The sequence below is a fragment of the Monodon monoceros genome, unplaced genomic scaffold, assembly GCF_005190385.1.
Source record: "Monodon monoceros isolate NGI ecotype Baffin Bay Population unplaced genomic scaffold, NGI_Narwhal_1 Super_Scaffold_13, whole genome shotgun sequence".
NCBI lineage: Eukaryota > Metazoa > Chordata > Mammalia > Artiodactyla > Monodontidae > Monodon > Monodon monoceros.
Genome location: NW_021703769.1, coordinates 4,315,170 through 4,328,391, shown reverse-complemented (window position 1 = coordinate 4,328,391; position 13,222 = coordinate 4,315,170). Strand labels below are relative to the sequence as shown.

General features: G+C 51.4%; 3 protein-coding genes across 7 annotated transcripts in view; 2 read left to right on the top strand and 1 right to left on the bottom strand.

The window, feature by feature from the left end:
• The window catches only part of LOC114893756, a 32,246-nt gene that overhangs the window by 9,364 nt on the left and 9,660 nt on the right, over positions 1 to 13,222 (bottom strand). The gene's annotated exons all lie outside the window — the stretch shown is intronic.
• The window catches only part of LOC114893755 (neuroendocrine secretory protein 55), a 56,939-nt gene continuing 55,651 nt past the window's right edge, over positions 11,935 to 13,222 (top strand). The window contains exon 1 of the mRNA XM_029219480.1: positions 11,935 to 13,109. Within this exon, the coding sequence (XP_029075313.1) occupies positions 12,339 to 13,067 (729 nt within the window). The 5' untranslated portion in view covers positions 11,935 to 12,338 and the 3' untranslated portion in view covers positions 13,068 to 13,109. The remainder of the gene's footprint in view (positions 13,110 to 13,222) is intronic.
• LOC114893754 (guanine nucleotide-binding protein G(s) subunit alpha) overlaps positions 11,952 to 13,222 on the top strand; it is a 67,270-nt gene continuing 65,999 nt past the window's right edge. Inside the window, exon 1 of the mRNA XM_029219471.1 lies at positions 11,952 to 13,109. Coding sequence (XP_029075304.1) covers positions 13,067 to 13,109 — 43 coding nt within the window. The 5' untranslated portion in view covers positions 11,952 to 13,066. The remainder of the gene's footprint in view (positions 13,110 to 13,222) is intronic.

The window sequence follows — 13,222 nt, the reverse complement described above, 5'->3', positions numbered from 1 at the left end:
GGTCAGAGGAACGGGGTGGTGTTGAGATTGGGGACACATGCACCGCTGGTGGGGACGAACTGGTGGCCTCGTACTGAAGGGCGGCTGAGCCAAAGCCCTGTGTCTACCTGGGACCCAGCAGTCCCACCGCTTGAGATCGACCCGAGAGAAACCCCTGTGAACGCACACATGGAGTAGGTGCCGGGACGGGGGGCAACGCTCTTCCAACAGGGACCAAGCGCATGTCAACAGGGAGGTGACTGTCAGTATCTTCTATTCAGACCAGAGACAACGGGTGACAATCCAGGAGCCAGGCAGCTTACGGGAACCAGTGCAGAAGGGTCTCTAAGATACGGGGCCAAGTGAAAAGCCACAAGGTGGCATAGACGCTGCTTGTGTTTTTTTTAAAAAGCCATTTTTCTGTGGAAACTAGCCGGTAACCTCAGGGGGATTCGAGAGGTGGGTTATGGAGCCCGCGGCTGGTGGAGGGTCACTAAGGCAGCCTTTAGCCTTAGCTCTAGTTAGTATTTTTAACTTCTTATGTAACGCATCTAATTCATATGTTCCACGTCTAATTAAACATTAAATTTTTAAAGTAATGGCTGGGAGAAGCTGCTAATATACCACGGGTCTCACGGAGTAGACATCCTGAGAAAGGGTCTTGAGGAAGATTAACTTGCCCTTCTTGTACCTAATTCCCATATTTGAGGGACGAGCTTTAGGTAGTAACTGGTGCTTTTGGAGTTGGCTGGGTATTTGAATAACTGGCAGAAAAAGAGAGCGTCGCCAAACAATCTTCGCTTTAACCGCGCCCAAGTCCTTCTCCTGGCTGCCATGTGGACTTTGCCAGGCTTGATTAGTAAGGGCCTGGTATAGTTCTATTTCTAGCTTCCCAACACTTGTAGCCGGCTCTTGCTTTGCTCTTCCTTTAATAAGGAGCCGGCAGAACGTCAGTTCTAAAGTGGATCAAGAAAAGAATGTGAAGCTCTGAACTGTCCATTTGGGTGCTGACAAGAAATAGACCTGGAATCAGGGGGCTGACATCCGAGCCCTTGGCTCGCGTTCAGTGTCTCCGTGAAGGCCCCGAGTTGGCACAGCGAACCAGGCACTGAACCTGGACCACAAAAGATCCCGTCTGAGAGACGGCTTTGCCACTAGCTGGCAGGTCCCACCCGCCTCTGAGCCTGTTTCCTCACCTGTACAGCCAAGAAGCTAAGATTTGATCTCCCAGGTCCCTTCCAGCTCGGGGACGGCTTCTGTCCTCCATCGGGGTGCCCCTCCCTGGTACCCCCCTTAGCGCCAGATTCCTTCTGCTCCCATGGCTGCCCTTCCATCGAGCTCCAGACCCATGACCTCTTTCTGCCTAGTCGACTCCTCCTCACACGTGGTCCAAAGGCACTTCTAACTCCACAGGTTAGGGACTTCCCTGGCAGTCCAGTGGTTAGGATTCAGTGCTTCCACTGCGGGGGGCACTGGTTTGATCCCTGGTCGGGGACTAAGAGCCCGCATGCTTCGCAGCACGGCCCAAAAAAAAAAGACCCTAACCCCACAGGTTAGTTAGAATGGCCGCCTCTCACCCCACTCACCCCATCAGAACTCGAGGTCCCACGCCCCCTCGAGCCCAGGGAAAAGCACTGACTTCAGCCAGTTCCGCCAGGTGTCATCCTTCACCCAGCCAATGCCCCACATCCATGCTGCTGCCAGGCCTTGTTGGTCAACCTCCTAAATAACTCTCAGAGTCGTGCTCCCAGCCACCACCATCTCTCTGCCCCTCAAATTCCAACCCCCTACCCCGTGGCCAGAGAGACTTCTGAAACCGACAACCTGATGATGGCACCTCCTGTCCATCAGGACAGAGGCTTCCCTGTTCAAGACACAATAAAGACCGCGTTTCGTCCCGCCAGGCCAACGAGGCCCTGCGTGGCAGCCCCTGCCCACCCTCCAGACCCAGCTCACTCTGTGCCCCAGTTCCGCTGACCTTCGGCTGGTTCCCCTAACCCGTCATCCTTTTCACTAGAGGGCTCGTGAACGCTATTCCTGACCTTGGAACTGTACGCCCGACCCCCACCCCACATTCATCCTTCAGTTCACAGCTCAAGTGTGCACATATCATCTTCCCAGTAAAGTATTCCCTGATGTGCCCAGATCGAGGGCAGCTTCCTCCGCCATATACTCTGAAAAAAAAAAAAAAAAAAAAAAGCACGTTTCTTTTCCAGTGCCCTTAGCTCAAGTCGGGCTATAATGAGAACCTCCTTCACGTGGTGATGCATTGTTTCTAGATCCCCAGCTCCGGGTGGACAGACAGGGTCGGAGAGAGCTCACCTTCATATCCTGGTGCCTAATACAGAGTATGGCCCATAGTGGGTACTCAGTGCATTTCTGTAGATCAAACTATGGCTTCTAAGACCTTCCATCGAGAGGCCACAAAGAGCTCATACAGCTTACTATCAAAAAAACAAACAACTCAATCAAAAAATGGGCAGAAGACCTAAACAGACATTTCTCCAAAGAAGACATACAGATGGCCAACAGGAATATGAAAAGATACCCAGTATCACTAATTATTAGAGAAATGCAAATCAAAACTACAATGAGGTATCACCTCACACCAGTCAGAATGGCCATCATCAAAAAGTCTACAAATAACAAATGCTGGAGAGGGCGTGGAGACAAGGGAACCCTCCTACACTGCTGGTGGGAATGTACGTTGGTGCAGCCACTGTGGAGAACAGTATGGAGGTTCCTTAAAAAACTACAAATAGAACTACCACATGACCCAGCCATCCCACTCCTGGGCATACATCCAGACAAAACTATAATTTGAAAAGATACCCGCACCCCTATGTTCACTGCAGCACTATTCACAATAGCCAGGTCATGGAAGCCCCCTAAGCGTCCAATGACAGATGAGTGGATAAAGAAGACGTGGCATCTAAGAGGCCACTAAGAGACAAGACCCAACACGACTGGCCTCTCCCACTTTCCGTCGGGCCCCTTCTGCCTCGCTGGGCTCCTGCCAATCCTAACCATCACCCTCCTGCTTCTTCAGCTTTACCACCGCCATCAGCGACAGCTACCCTACCACTGAGCGAACGAACTCTCACTGCAGCAGCTCAGCGCCAGTTTGCTTGCCATCAACCACTACTAGGCAGCCCCTGTCCCTTCCCTCATGTGATCACCTGCACAGCCCTGGAAGCAGGTTTCTTTGGACCCTAGAAGGATCTTATTTTGCAACTGTGGAGGCAGAAGACCAGACAGGTAATGCCACTGGTTAGCCATGAAGCAGAAGGAGGCAAGGTGTATATTCAGCCCAGCTGGTCCCAAATCTGGCTTCTTCCTTCTCATCCCAACTCCCTCTGTTGAGTTCCTCTCATTGGATACCATCTTGTTTCCTTTTAAAACCCACCGAAATACTATCAGAGAAAAGACATTAAGAGAAAATCCCTTTAAAGAAAGAAACACAATGCGGATGCGCCATCGCACCCATCTCATTTAGAAAAGGAGCAAAGATTCTTGTCTCTCACATACTTTCAGAGAACATGGCGACACACAAAGGAAGGGTGAAGAAACCAGAAAAAGATGAAAGAATAAAAACACCAATTTAACTAAACGATATGGCTAACTAGACGACAAAAGAATAAACGAAAAATTATTTTAAAATTTTAAAAAGCCCAGAATTACCAAATATCACAAAACTATGGAGTCGGAAAGGACATGAGTTGGAAGTTCCTGATTTTGAGATTTCAGACAATGCTAAAATTTCCAAATAAATATGGAATGCCAACCTGGGTTGCCACCCAGTTTTTCTTTTTTTTTTAATATGCTAAGTAAAGTCATTTAAAAAACTAAATAAGGGCTTCCGTGGCGGCACAGTGGCTGAGAGTCCGCCTGCCGATGCCGGGGACGCGGGTTCGTGCCCCAGTACAGGAAGATCCCACATGCCGCGGAGCGGCTGGGCCCCGTGAGCCATGGCCGCTGAGCCTACGCGTCCGGAGCCTGTGCTCCGCAACGGGAGAGGCCACAACAGTGAGAGGCCCGCATACCGCAAAACAAAACAAAACAAAAAAACTAAATAAAAACCAAATTTAAAAACAAAATCTTAAAACCAGAAAACCCATATCACTATTGTCACTCAAAAAGAAATGACACTGAAATACCAAAAGGTAGGATGCTTACGCAGCCTCCATCTCAAGGACAGTCCCTTCCCTGAATAAATTTAACCCGATGAAAACCCCACTACATCATCTTTATTTTTCTCACTTCACTGCGCATTGGGATTTGGCAACCACCGACTCAGCTCAAGTCGCTCCCTTGTGTGGGATTCCCTTCTACAAAATCCTCCTGCAGCAACCTCCGCTGAGCGTTGGCCTGAGCAGGCTCCTGGTTGCCTCATAAACCAACCAATTCTAACGGTAGCAGAATAGGAGAAAAATGCACAGAAATCAATACCGTTCCTATAAGCACAAGAGAAACAGCCTGAATATAATGATGAAAGAGGGTCCATTCACAGTAGCAATAAACACATCAAATACTTGGGAAATATATGATATATATTCACATATCAAATTCCACATATATACATCAGAATTATACAAAGAAAGCACAAATCCTTAATGGGAGAAATAGAAACTCAAACAAAGAGAGAGACCATACTTCCGGCTGATGGCTAAACACAGAAAAAAATGACGCTATTTCCTAACTTATAGATTAAATGAAATTCCAGTCAAGACATCACCAGGGTCATTACGGAACTTGACAAGAATGATTCTTAAACTCTTTTTTCTTTTTTTCTTTTTTTTTTTGCGGTACGCAGGCCTCTCACTGCTGTGTGGCCTCTCCCGTTGCGGAGCACAGGCTCCGGACGCGCAGGCTCAGCGGCCATGGCTCACGGGCCCAGCCGCTCCGCGGCATGTGGGATCTTCCCGGACCGGGGCACGAACCCGTGTCCCCTGCATTGGCAGGTGGACTCTCAACCACTGCTCCACCAGGGAAGCCCTCTGAACCACTGCGCCACCAGGGAAGCCCTCTTTTTTTTTTTTGTCTGTGCTGGGTCTTCGTTGTGGCGTGAGGGCTTCTCTCTAGTTGTGGCATGCGGGCTTAGTTCCCCCGCGGCCTGTGGGATCTTAGTTCCCACATGGACGCGGGGATTGAACCTGCGTCCCCTGCATTAGAAGGCAGATTCTTAACCACTGGACCACGAGGGAAGTCCCGAATCTTAAATTCTATAGAAAAACAAATGGACAAAACCATCAGAGGAGTCTGAGATAATACGCAGTAAGAAGATTCTTGCCCCAGCAGATCTTAAAATATAGCATGAAACGATGATCATTAAGGCTGTAAACCAACTAAACCAATGGGGAATGATGCCACAGCTTAACAAACACAGCAGAAGTAAACTCGCTACCAATAAAAGATACAGAAGCCGCACTATGCCACCGCTGTCCTGAGGACAGACTGATGTTTTTCAAAACCTTCCCATCTCAATTTGGAATAGGAATTTCAGAGTTTGTTTTTTTTAAAAAACTAATTAAGCAACATCAGAAAATTTCAAAGTGACAAAGATGAAGATTTCCTGACAATCTAGAAAAATGTTTCGTATTCCTGTGTGTTTCCTATTCCCGTGTGTTTCGTATTCCTGTGTTTTGAATTCCTGTGTTTTGAATTCTTAGGGCCATCTCAAGCTCCCAACCTCCGAGGCTGTCCAAAACACAACTTGAAATTCCTTAGATTCATCTTGTTCTCTAATTATGAGTGTGAGGGTGGGGTGGCAGAGGTGCTGGCAGCGGGCGCCAGACAGGGAACCTTCTGGGCTCCTTAGTCAGGGGCTGCGGCCCACCGGCCCAGCACCCAGCAGGCCCCACAGGGCCCTCTTGCTGTTCTCGGCTTCCCAACTACACGGATGGTTCTCAAGGGCAATTAGGCCTGAAGTCCTCACTTGCCGCGAATCAATCAGACCTCAGCAATTTGGAAAAACAAAAGTCTTGCTCTTCCTTCTTCCCTCAGGAGTGGAGAGGTGGGAGGGAAGTAACGCCTCTTTTACGAAGGAGTTTCTAGACCAGCAAAGGGAAAAACTCCCAATTTACAATGATTTTTAGCCAAAAAAAAAAGTATGAAGGTGGGAGGCTCCAGAAGTCGTCATCACCAGACAATAGTGAGTTTTCATTTCTGATCTGAGAAGGCCTGTTCTTTTTTCTTCTAGTTTTGTGACATTTTCTTTACCTTGGGTGGTTCACGTCTAACTGTGGGCCCTGCTGGGACCTGTATTATCCTGGCAATGGAGGTGACCTTGTCCATCACCTGCCCCAACATCTCAGGACTCTCATGCACAAGGGAAGAAGCGGGGGGTAGGCCTCCACCAGAAGCAGGAAGCAGAGGTCGGTCACCTGGACCACACCTGGCCGTGGACCTGCTGACAGGGAGCTGATCCAGAGCATCCCCTGGCCCCTGCCTAGCTGACAGGTCCCACAGCCTCGGGGTGCCACAGACCCTCACACCTGTGCGGGCAGGATGGCCCTTCCCCGACTGCCACTGGGAAAAACAAAGCTGAGAGCAAGTAACAAACAAATACCTTAGAATCCTCTTCAAGTCAAAGCACTGCCACGATGAATGAGGCTGATTTCCCCAGTTATGAGGACGGGCTGATTACAGAGCCCAGCATCATTTGTCCGAAGATAATTGCCTCAATTCTCCACTTCACTTTGCACATATAGAAACAGTCCCAATCTACCGAAGCCTCAGTGACTAGATATATTAAATTGGTCTAATCACGTCTTGAAGAGCTTGGGCTGAAAGGACAGCTCCGAGTGCCATCCTGAACCAGGACACCAGCGAGCCTCTCTCCCTCAGCCCCGCTGCTGCCTCGCTCCCCCACCACGTCTGAAGGGGTGAGTCAGACCCTCAGCAGAGAACAGAAAAACAACTCTGAGGCTCTCTGTCAGTGTCTAGTGGCCGGGGGCCCGGGTGGACAAAAGCTCAACCACGCACCACAGGATGTTCCCGACAGCCGAGTGGTCCTCTGCAATCAGCAGTGTTTTCAGCCACCGCCCACCAGCCTCAGGAGGGGCAGCTCTGCAGGGCAGAGGACACAGCTGACACCAGCACCACCGGGGCCACGGGCAGCGCCGGCCACGGGAGAGCACCAGGCAGGCTGGAGCAGGGCAGGTGACAGAATCCAGGCGCCATTTCTCCAGGACAGAGCCAGAGCAGAGGAAGGGAGGCACCGCGCCCCAGGAGGACCTGCCCACCCAAGCTTACATTCTGCCTGGGGGAGGGGCCTTCCAGACACTTCCTGTTGGATTAGGAGCCTAGAAATTGCTCCTCCCATGACAGGAGTAGGTAGGTAGGCAGGTAGGCAGGCAGGTGGGTGTTGCGTTGGTAGGATTACCTCGACAGCGCACAAAGCCAAGAGAAAAGAAGGGCCACTCCTGAGAGGATGACCCCAGCAGCTCTGCACAGGGACACAGTTCACTTCTGATCCTATCTCCCTTTAAAAACGAAGGGCACAAACAGAACATTGTAGCCCCAACAAAGGCCTGGACAGAAGCCAGCCATGTCAAAGAGATGATGATTTCCCCCTATTGTTTGCTTCTGGCTCTAGATGGCACACCCCCAAAATCACAAAGTCAGGAGCCCGGGCTTGTCGCCCTTTCTACTGGTGAGAGCCGACAGATACCAGCGCCGTCTGAGTGACAGCGACGTGGCGCCCCAGAAAAGCGAGCCAAATGCTCTTGTATTGTACCCAGACCTCTTGGGGGGGGGGGGCAGGCAGCAAGGCAATGCCAAATTCCCAGTGGGCTTGAGCCTTTCTGGCTGATTGCCACAGTCAGTGGTGGGGAGCACGTCATACTCCCTGAGTTCATTTCTACCCAAAGGAAAGTTTGAAAAGCTCTCCATCTCTAAAATTAGTCCTTATCAATGACTGTCCAAAAAAATGTGTTCAAGAGTGATTGTACCCACTCGCCTGGCGGAGCAGAACCAAACTTTTGTGTCTCATCTTGGAAAACGTGTTGGTGCCGAGGGGACCCATGACAATGGCCTGGCGAGCCTTTTGAGAATTCACGTGAGTCATCTGTCTCCCCCAGAGTGACTAGAACAGGGCTTCGCACACAGTAGGCATGCGGGAACAGGTGGCTTGAAAGCACTCCTCTAATGGGCTTCAAAAAAAAAAGAAAAGAAAACCTCAAAGTCAGACGAGGTAAAAGCCCACCTTTCAGAAAACCACCAGATGAGCTCTCCCTGACTGTAACCGCTGTCAGGCAGCTTCTCTCCCTAGTTTATCTATCTGGCGAGGATTTAGAATGTGGCACCTGTTGGCAATCCACTCTTTAATAGTTGGAGGCATTTCACATTGACATGCATGTTGTCAGATGACAGGGGTTGGTCACTTCTCAATCACCTCCGTCTCCCCACGATGCCTGGAAGAGTGTCTTGGTCACAGAAGTGACTCAACGTGAGACTGCTAAACAGCCAATTTCATTTTTAATTTCCGAGACAGCTCCGGGAGGGGAGGCAATGAGGCCCGATACAATTAATAGACAGAGACGGATTTCTTTGCTTCAGCAAATGAGCTGCGGAGCAGAGAGTCACAGAGCCCTACCCTGGTCACAAAAGGCCCACCGCTGGCCGAGCCTCCATCACTGACACCTGTTTGCTCGTGTCCTGAAACTGCTACCCAGACATTCCTTCCTGCCGCTGAGCCACCTGCACTTTCAAATGCTTCTAAAATAGAAGCCGAGTCGGAAGAGCATGTCCATCAATAGAGCCCCCAGCCCCTCTCCCAGGGCCTCCAGATCCCTTTCATGGCACCAGAATCTGACTTGAAAAGAACTCGGTGAGCGTGGAGTTCTAATTCCACCTGGCTCAGGAGTCCCAGGGAAAACATCTCTAATATGTGGTCACCTGTCCTTTGATTTAACGCCGCTTCTGACAAAGAGCCACCATCTCCTGACAGCCGTTCCATTTCAGAGCCCTAATTGTTGGAATATCCTTCCTTGGGCTGAGCTGAAATCTGCCTGTTGAAACTGCCTCCCATAAGTTCTAATTTTGCCCTCCCGAGCCACAGAAAATACACCTTAATGCCTTTTCCACGGGACAATCCTTTAAGGGGCTGAAGACACTTATTCTTCATGGTTCGTCCAAATAAGACCCTGATCGTAATGAACTGGGAGCTGCGCTTTCCCGTCCAATGGGTCCAGGAGCCTCCCTCTGGCAGAGAGCCCCGCCGGTGATATATGTTGATATATGTCCGCACTTCATTTACCGCAGACAGACAAAGCCCCTGGTTCCTTCGCGCCTGGTAACAACCCGAGGCCGTTCATCACCCACTTGCTCCTTTTCGAAATTCACTCTGCAGCAAGCACTTTTAAAGTCATGCACGTAATGCATTTAAAGAGCGCTTTCTGCACAGAGCCATTTGCTCAGCCCCAGCACTAAGTGCGAGACGGAACAGTATTTCAGCGACGTCCTCCTGCCCCCAGAGCCCGTGTCGAATGTACGCCAGAAATGTATCGGTAACTATACATGACTGGGGCTCTAAATGCAGTGCTTTGTTAAATGTTCATTTGCTGATTAAAATGCATCTTGCAAAGAAAGTGCATTAGTAATGCAGAATCTAGTCCAAAAATATGTATTATGTAATGCACATTTTTTAATAATGCAGGCAATCTCGGTGTATCTATATTAGTGGATCGGCCCCGGGCTGCCAGCTCCATTATAGGCAGAAAGCACTCCTTTTGCAAAACGAAATACTTTCTTATGTACGCTAAAGAACCATAATCCACCTCGTTGCTGACAGCTGGCCTTTGTCTCCACTGAAAGGGCATTCAGCAGCACCCACATATTCCTGAGTTTTTCCCAATGTTCCCTGAGAACCACTTGAACGATGTCTTTATGTTCCACTCACTGTCAGGGGGGCTGAGCTGATGGAAGAAAGCAAGCGGGCGGGTCAGCGTGAGCAGAACCTTTAGAAATGTCTCAGGTTGGGGCTGAGAGACCAGGATTTGAGATCTGCAGCTCCAAAGGGCCCTGTCCCGTGTCCCCTGATACCATCCATATGATGACTGGAGCCATCCAGACACCCGTGATAATAAAACCCTTTCAGTCACTCTGCAAAGTGGTAAGGAGGAGAGCACAACGAGAATGCAGACGTCTGTCTTTTTACGAGGTTTGCAATCAATCCCACTTTATTAGACCAATCAGTATTTTAATGCTACAAACTAACTCGAAGAAAACAAGATGCAAGATAGACACAGCCAAGAAGACAGGGCAGGAGCATTCAAGACCATCCCCAGCGAAGATGCAGAAACAAAACCTCCACATGTCAAAACAGTCGCTAGGATCTCACTAAGGTCTTAACTCTGGGTTCAGCAGCTCGAAGGCAGGCATGGTGCGCAAGGGATAAGGGTGAGTCACACCACACTGAGGAATAGCTGTGGGTGCAGGACACTTCGGGCACCAGGAAGCAGTGCCAGGAGGGGACACCTGGTGGACCACCTCAGAAGGGAAGGCAGAATTACCTCATGGACTCTTCAAGTTTCCCCCATGTTGATTCAAAGACAAGAAAAACCACCTGTCGCACCTGTAAAGCCTTGTTGTTGCTTCCACAGATTCTAGGAAGATGGTTTTGCCCTGAGTTATACCACCGGTGGACCTGTCACAAGGGCAAAAGTGATGCTCCGTATTTTAACGGGGAGGGCATGCACAACCCAGAAGCAGCAGTCAGGTTACAGCTGGAACCCCAGAGCTTCCGAAGCACCATCCTGCCTGAGCAACGACCACTCCACGGATCCCCACTCCAGGAGGACATGGAGCTCATTTGATTCTCCAGGGCTGAGAAAGAGATGGACTCATTTCCTTTGGGGCTCAACGACATGACCTAGGGTGTCGAGGGGTCCCTTAGCCCTAATGCTCTGGTTGATCCAATAATTTTCTCACTAGAATGCACGCCGGGTTAAACAATGTTGGTGGGTAAGGAGGGAGTCCTGAGTGGTTTAATGCTCTGAGTAACAGCAGATTAATTCTAAGTATCCTTTCCTTGATGTAAGATTTTCTTTTCTTTCCTTTTCTTCTTCCTACTCTATCTTCAGCACCTAGAACAGAGCTTGGCATGTGCTAGGCACTCAACATTTGTTGAATGAACTCACTTGTTGAATGAACTCACTTCGTTGAAAACCTATTTATGAAAAGAGCTTTGAGTGGTACCCAGCGGTTTCCTTGATAGCTGATCGCCCTGCAGCGCCCCCCAGGGGCAGACAATTGGCTGCACCTACTGAATAGCACAGATATTAACTAGTGGTTCCAGCTAATTAGACTTTCGGCACATGTTCTCAGCTAGAGCTCAGGGTGGTCCACCAACGGGCTTGAGGACGTGTAAACCATCACTCCGTCTGTCTGTGGGGGTCCTTCTTAGGGAAGATGCTCACCTATCCATTAGGTAACTAATTAGTCTCTTGAGACCGCATTGGTGGTTGGGGGGATTGGAAACTGCTCAGATTACGGTCACTGTACCAGGTCTGCCAAAGGTGATCTCACGATTAATGATTGCCTGAGGTTACCATGCTCAGACTATTGAGCCCCTGGAAAATGCCCGGAACCGCACCGTTAATACTGACGTACAGAAGCTCATTCCTCCGGAATATCCGCAATTTTGCGGTCTGGTTTTTAGCTGCTTCGGGCTTTGTTCAACTTATCGATAACCCTGGAGAAGCTGGGGAGCGGTACGGACCCCACGGAGAACCCATGCCTAGCTGCGCAAGCACCCTAACCTGTAGCTAGCTCGCTCGCTCGCTCCTTGGCACCCGCCAGGCCCCCAGCCGCTCCCATCGCCCAAATCCTTTCAAACAAGGTTCCCTCCTGCCACCTGCCGGCCCATTAGGGTCTACGCCTCGGGCTCGGCGCCACTGCGCAACTCATGCGGAGCCGCCCCCGCCTCCCTACTGCACATGCCCGGCAGAAGTCCGGGCGCGCAACTTTACAGAACCTCTCCGCCCCATTTGTCTTCGCCTCAGTCTCCTCTTTCCTCCCAGGCGAGAGGACCAGCGGAGGCACCTCTCCCCGAGTCTTAGGCTGCAGAGTCTAAGACTTAGAGAGAGGAGCCTGGGAGGAGATAGACTTTTTCTCCCCTTTTCCCATCCCTTCTTTTTGCCCAGAGAGGCAAATAGAGGCGCGGAGCTTTAGAAAGTTGAGTGGTCAAGAAGGTAGGTGCTTCCTTTTTCTCCTCGCGCCGAGGTGGGGCTGGGACCTACGGACCCAGCTTCTTAACCTCGCGAGGAGCACCTTTTCCGGCTCTAGCAGCCGATGCTCTCCGGAGCTGCTCTCTGCAGAGCCAGAGGGTGGGTCGGATTCGCCGAGTGTGTGTGAGGATGGATCGCAGATCCCGAGCTCAGCAAGGGCGCCGAGCTCGCCACAGTTACAACGATCTGTGCCCACCCCTAGGCCGCCGGGCAGCCACCGCACTCCTCTGGCTCTCCTGCTCCATTGCTCTCCTTCGCGCCCTCGCCACCTCCAGCGCCCGCGCCCAGCAGCGCGCGGCTGCCCAGCGCCGGAGCTTCCTTAACGCCCACCACCGCTCCGCCGCCCAGGTATTCCCCGAGCCCCCCGAATCCGACCACGAGCACGAGGAGGCAGACCTCGAGCTCTCCCTCCCCGAGTGCCTGGAGTACGAGGAAGAGTTCGACTACGAATCCGAGACCGAGACCGAGTCTGAAATCGAGTCGGAGACCGACTTCCAGACCGAGCCTGAGACCGCCCCCACCACTGAGCCCGAGACCGAGCCCGAGGACGAGCGCGGCCCCGTGGTGGCCAAGCGCCGCACCTTCGACCAGTCTCTCACTGAGCGTCTCAACGCCCTGAGGTTGCAGAGCCCCGACGCCTCCCCGAGTCGCGCGCAGCCCAGCACTCGGGAGTCTGAGAGCCCCAGACAAGGGGAGGAGCCCGAGCCCGAGGACAAGGATCCGAGGGACCCCGAGGAGTCTGAGCAGCCAAAGGAGAAGCAGCGGCGGCGCCGCTGCAAGCCGAAGAAGCCCACCCGCCGCGACCCATCTCCGGAGTCTCCTTCCAAAAGGGGACCCATCCCCATCCGGCGTCACTAATGGAGGACGCGCCCCAGATTCTCCTTGTTTTCTTTGACCCAGGTTGGTGACCAACCGCTAAACTGGGGAGTCTGGGGTCGGTGCAGGAGCGGCGGGAGGAAGGGAGGGAGAAGCAAAGGCAGGTTAGAAGGAAGGCGGGAAGAGAGCGGGCTCAG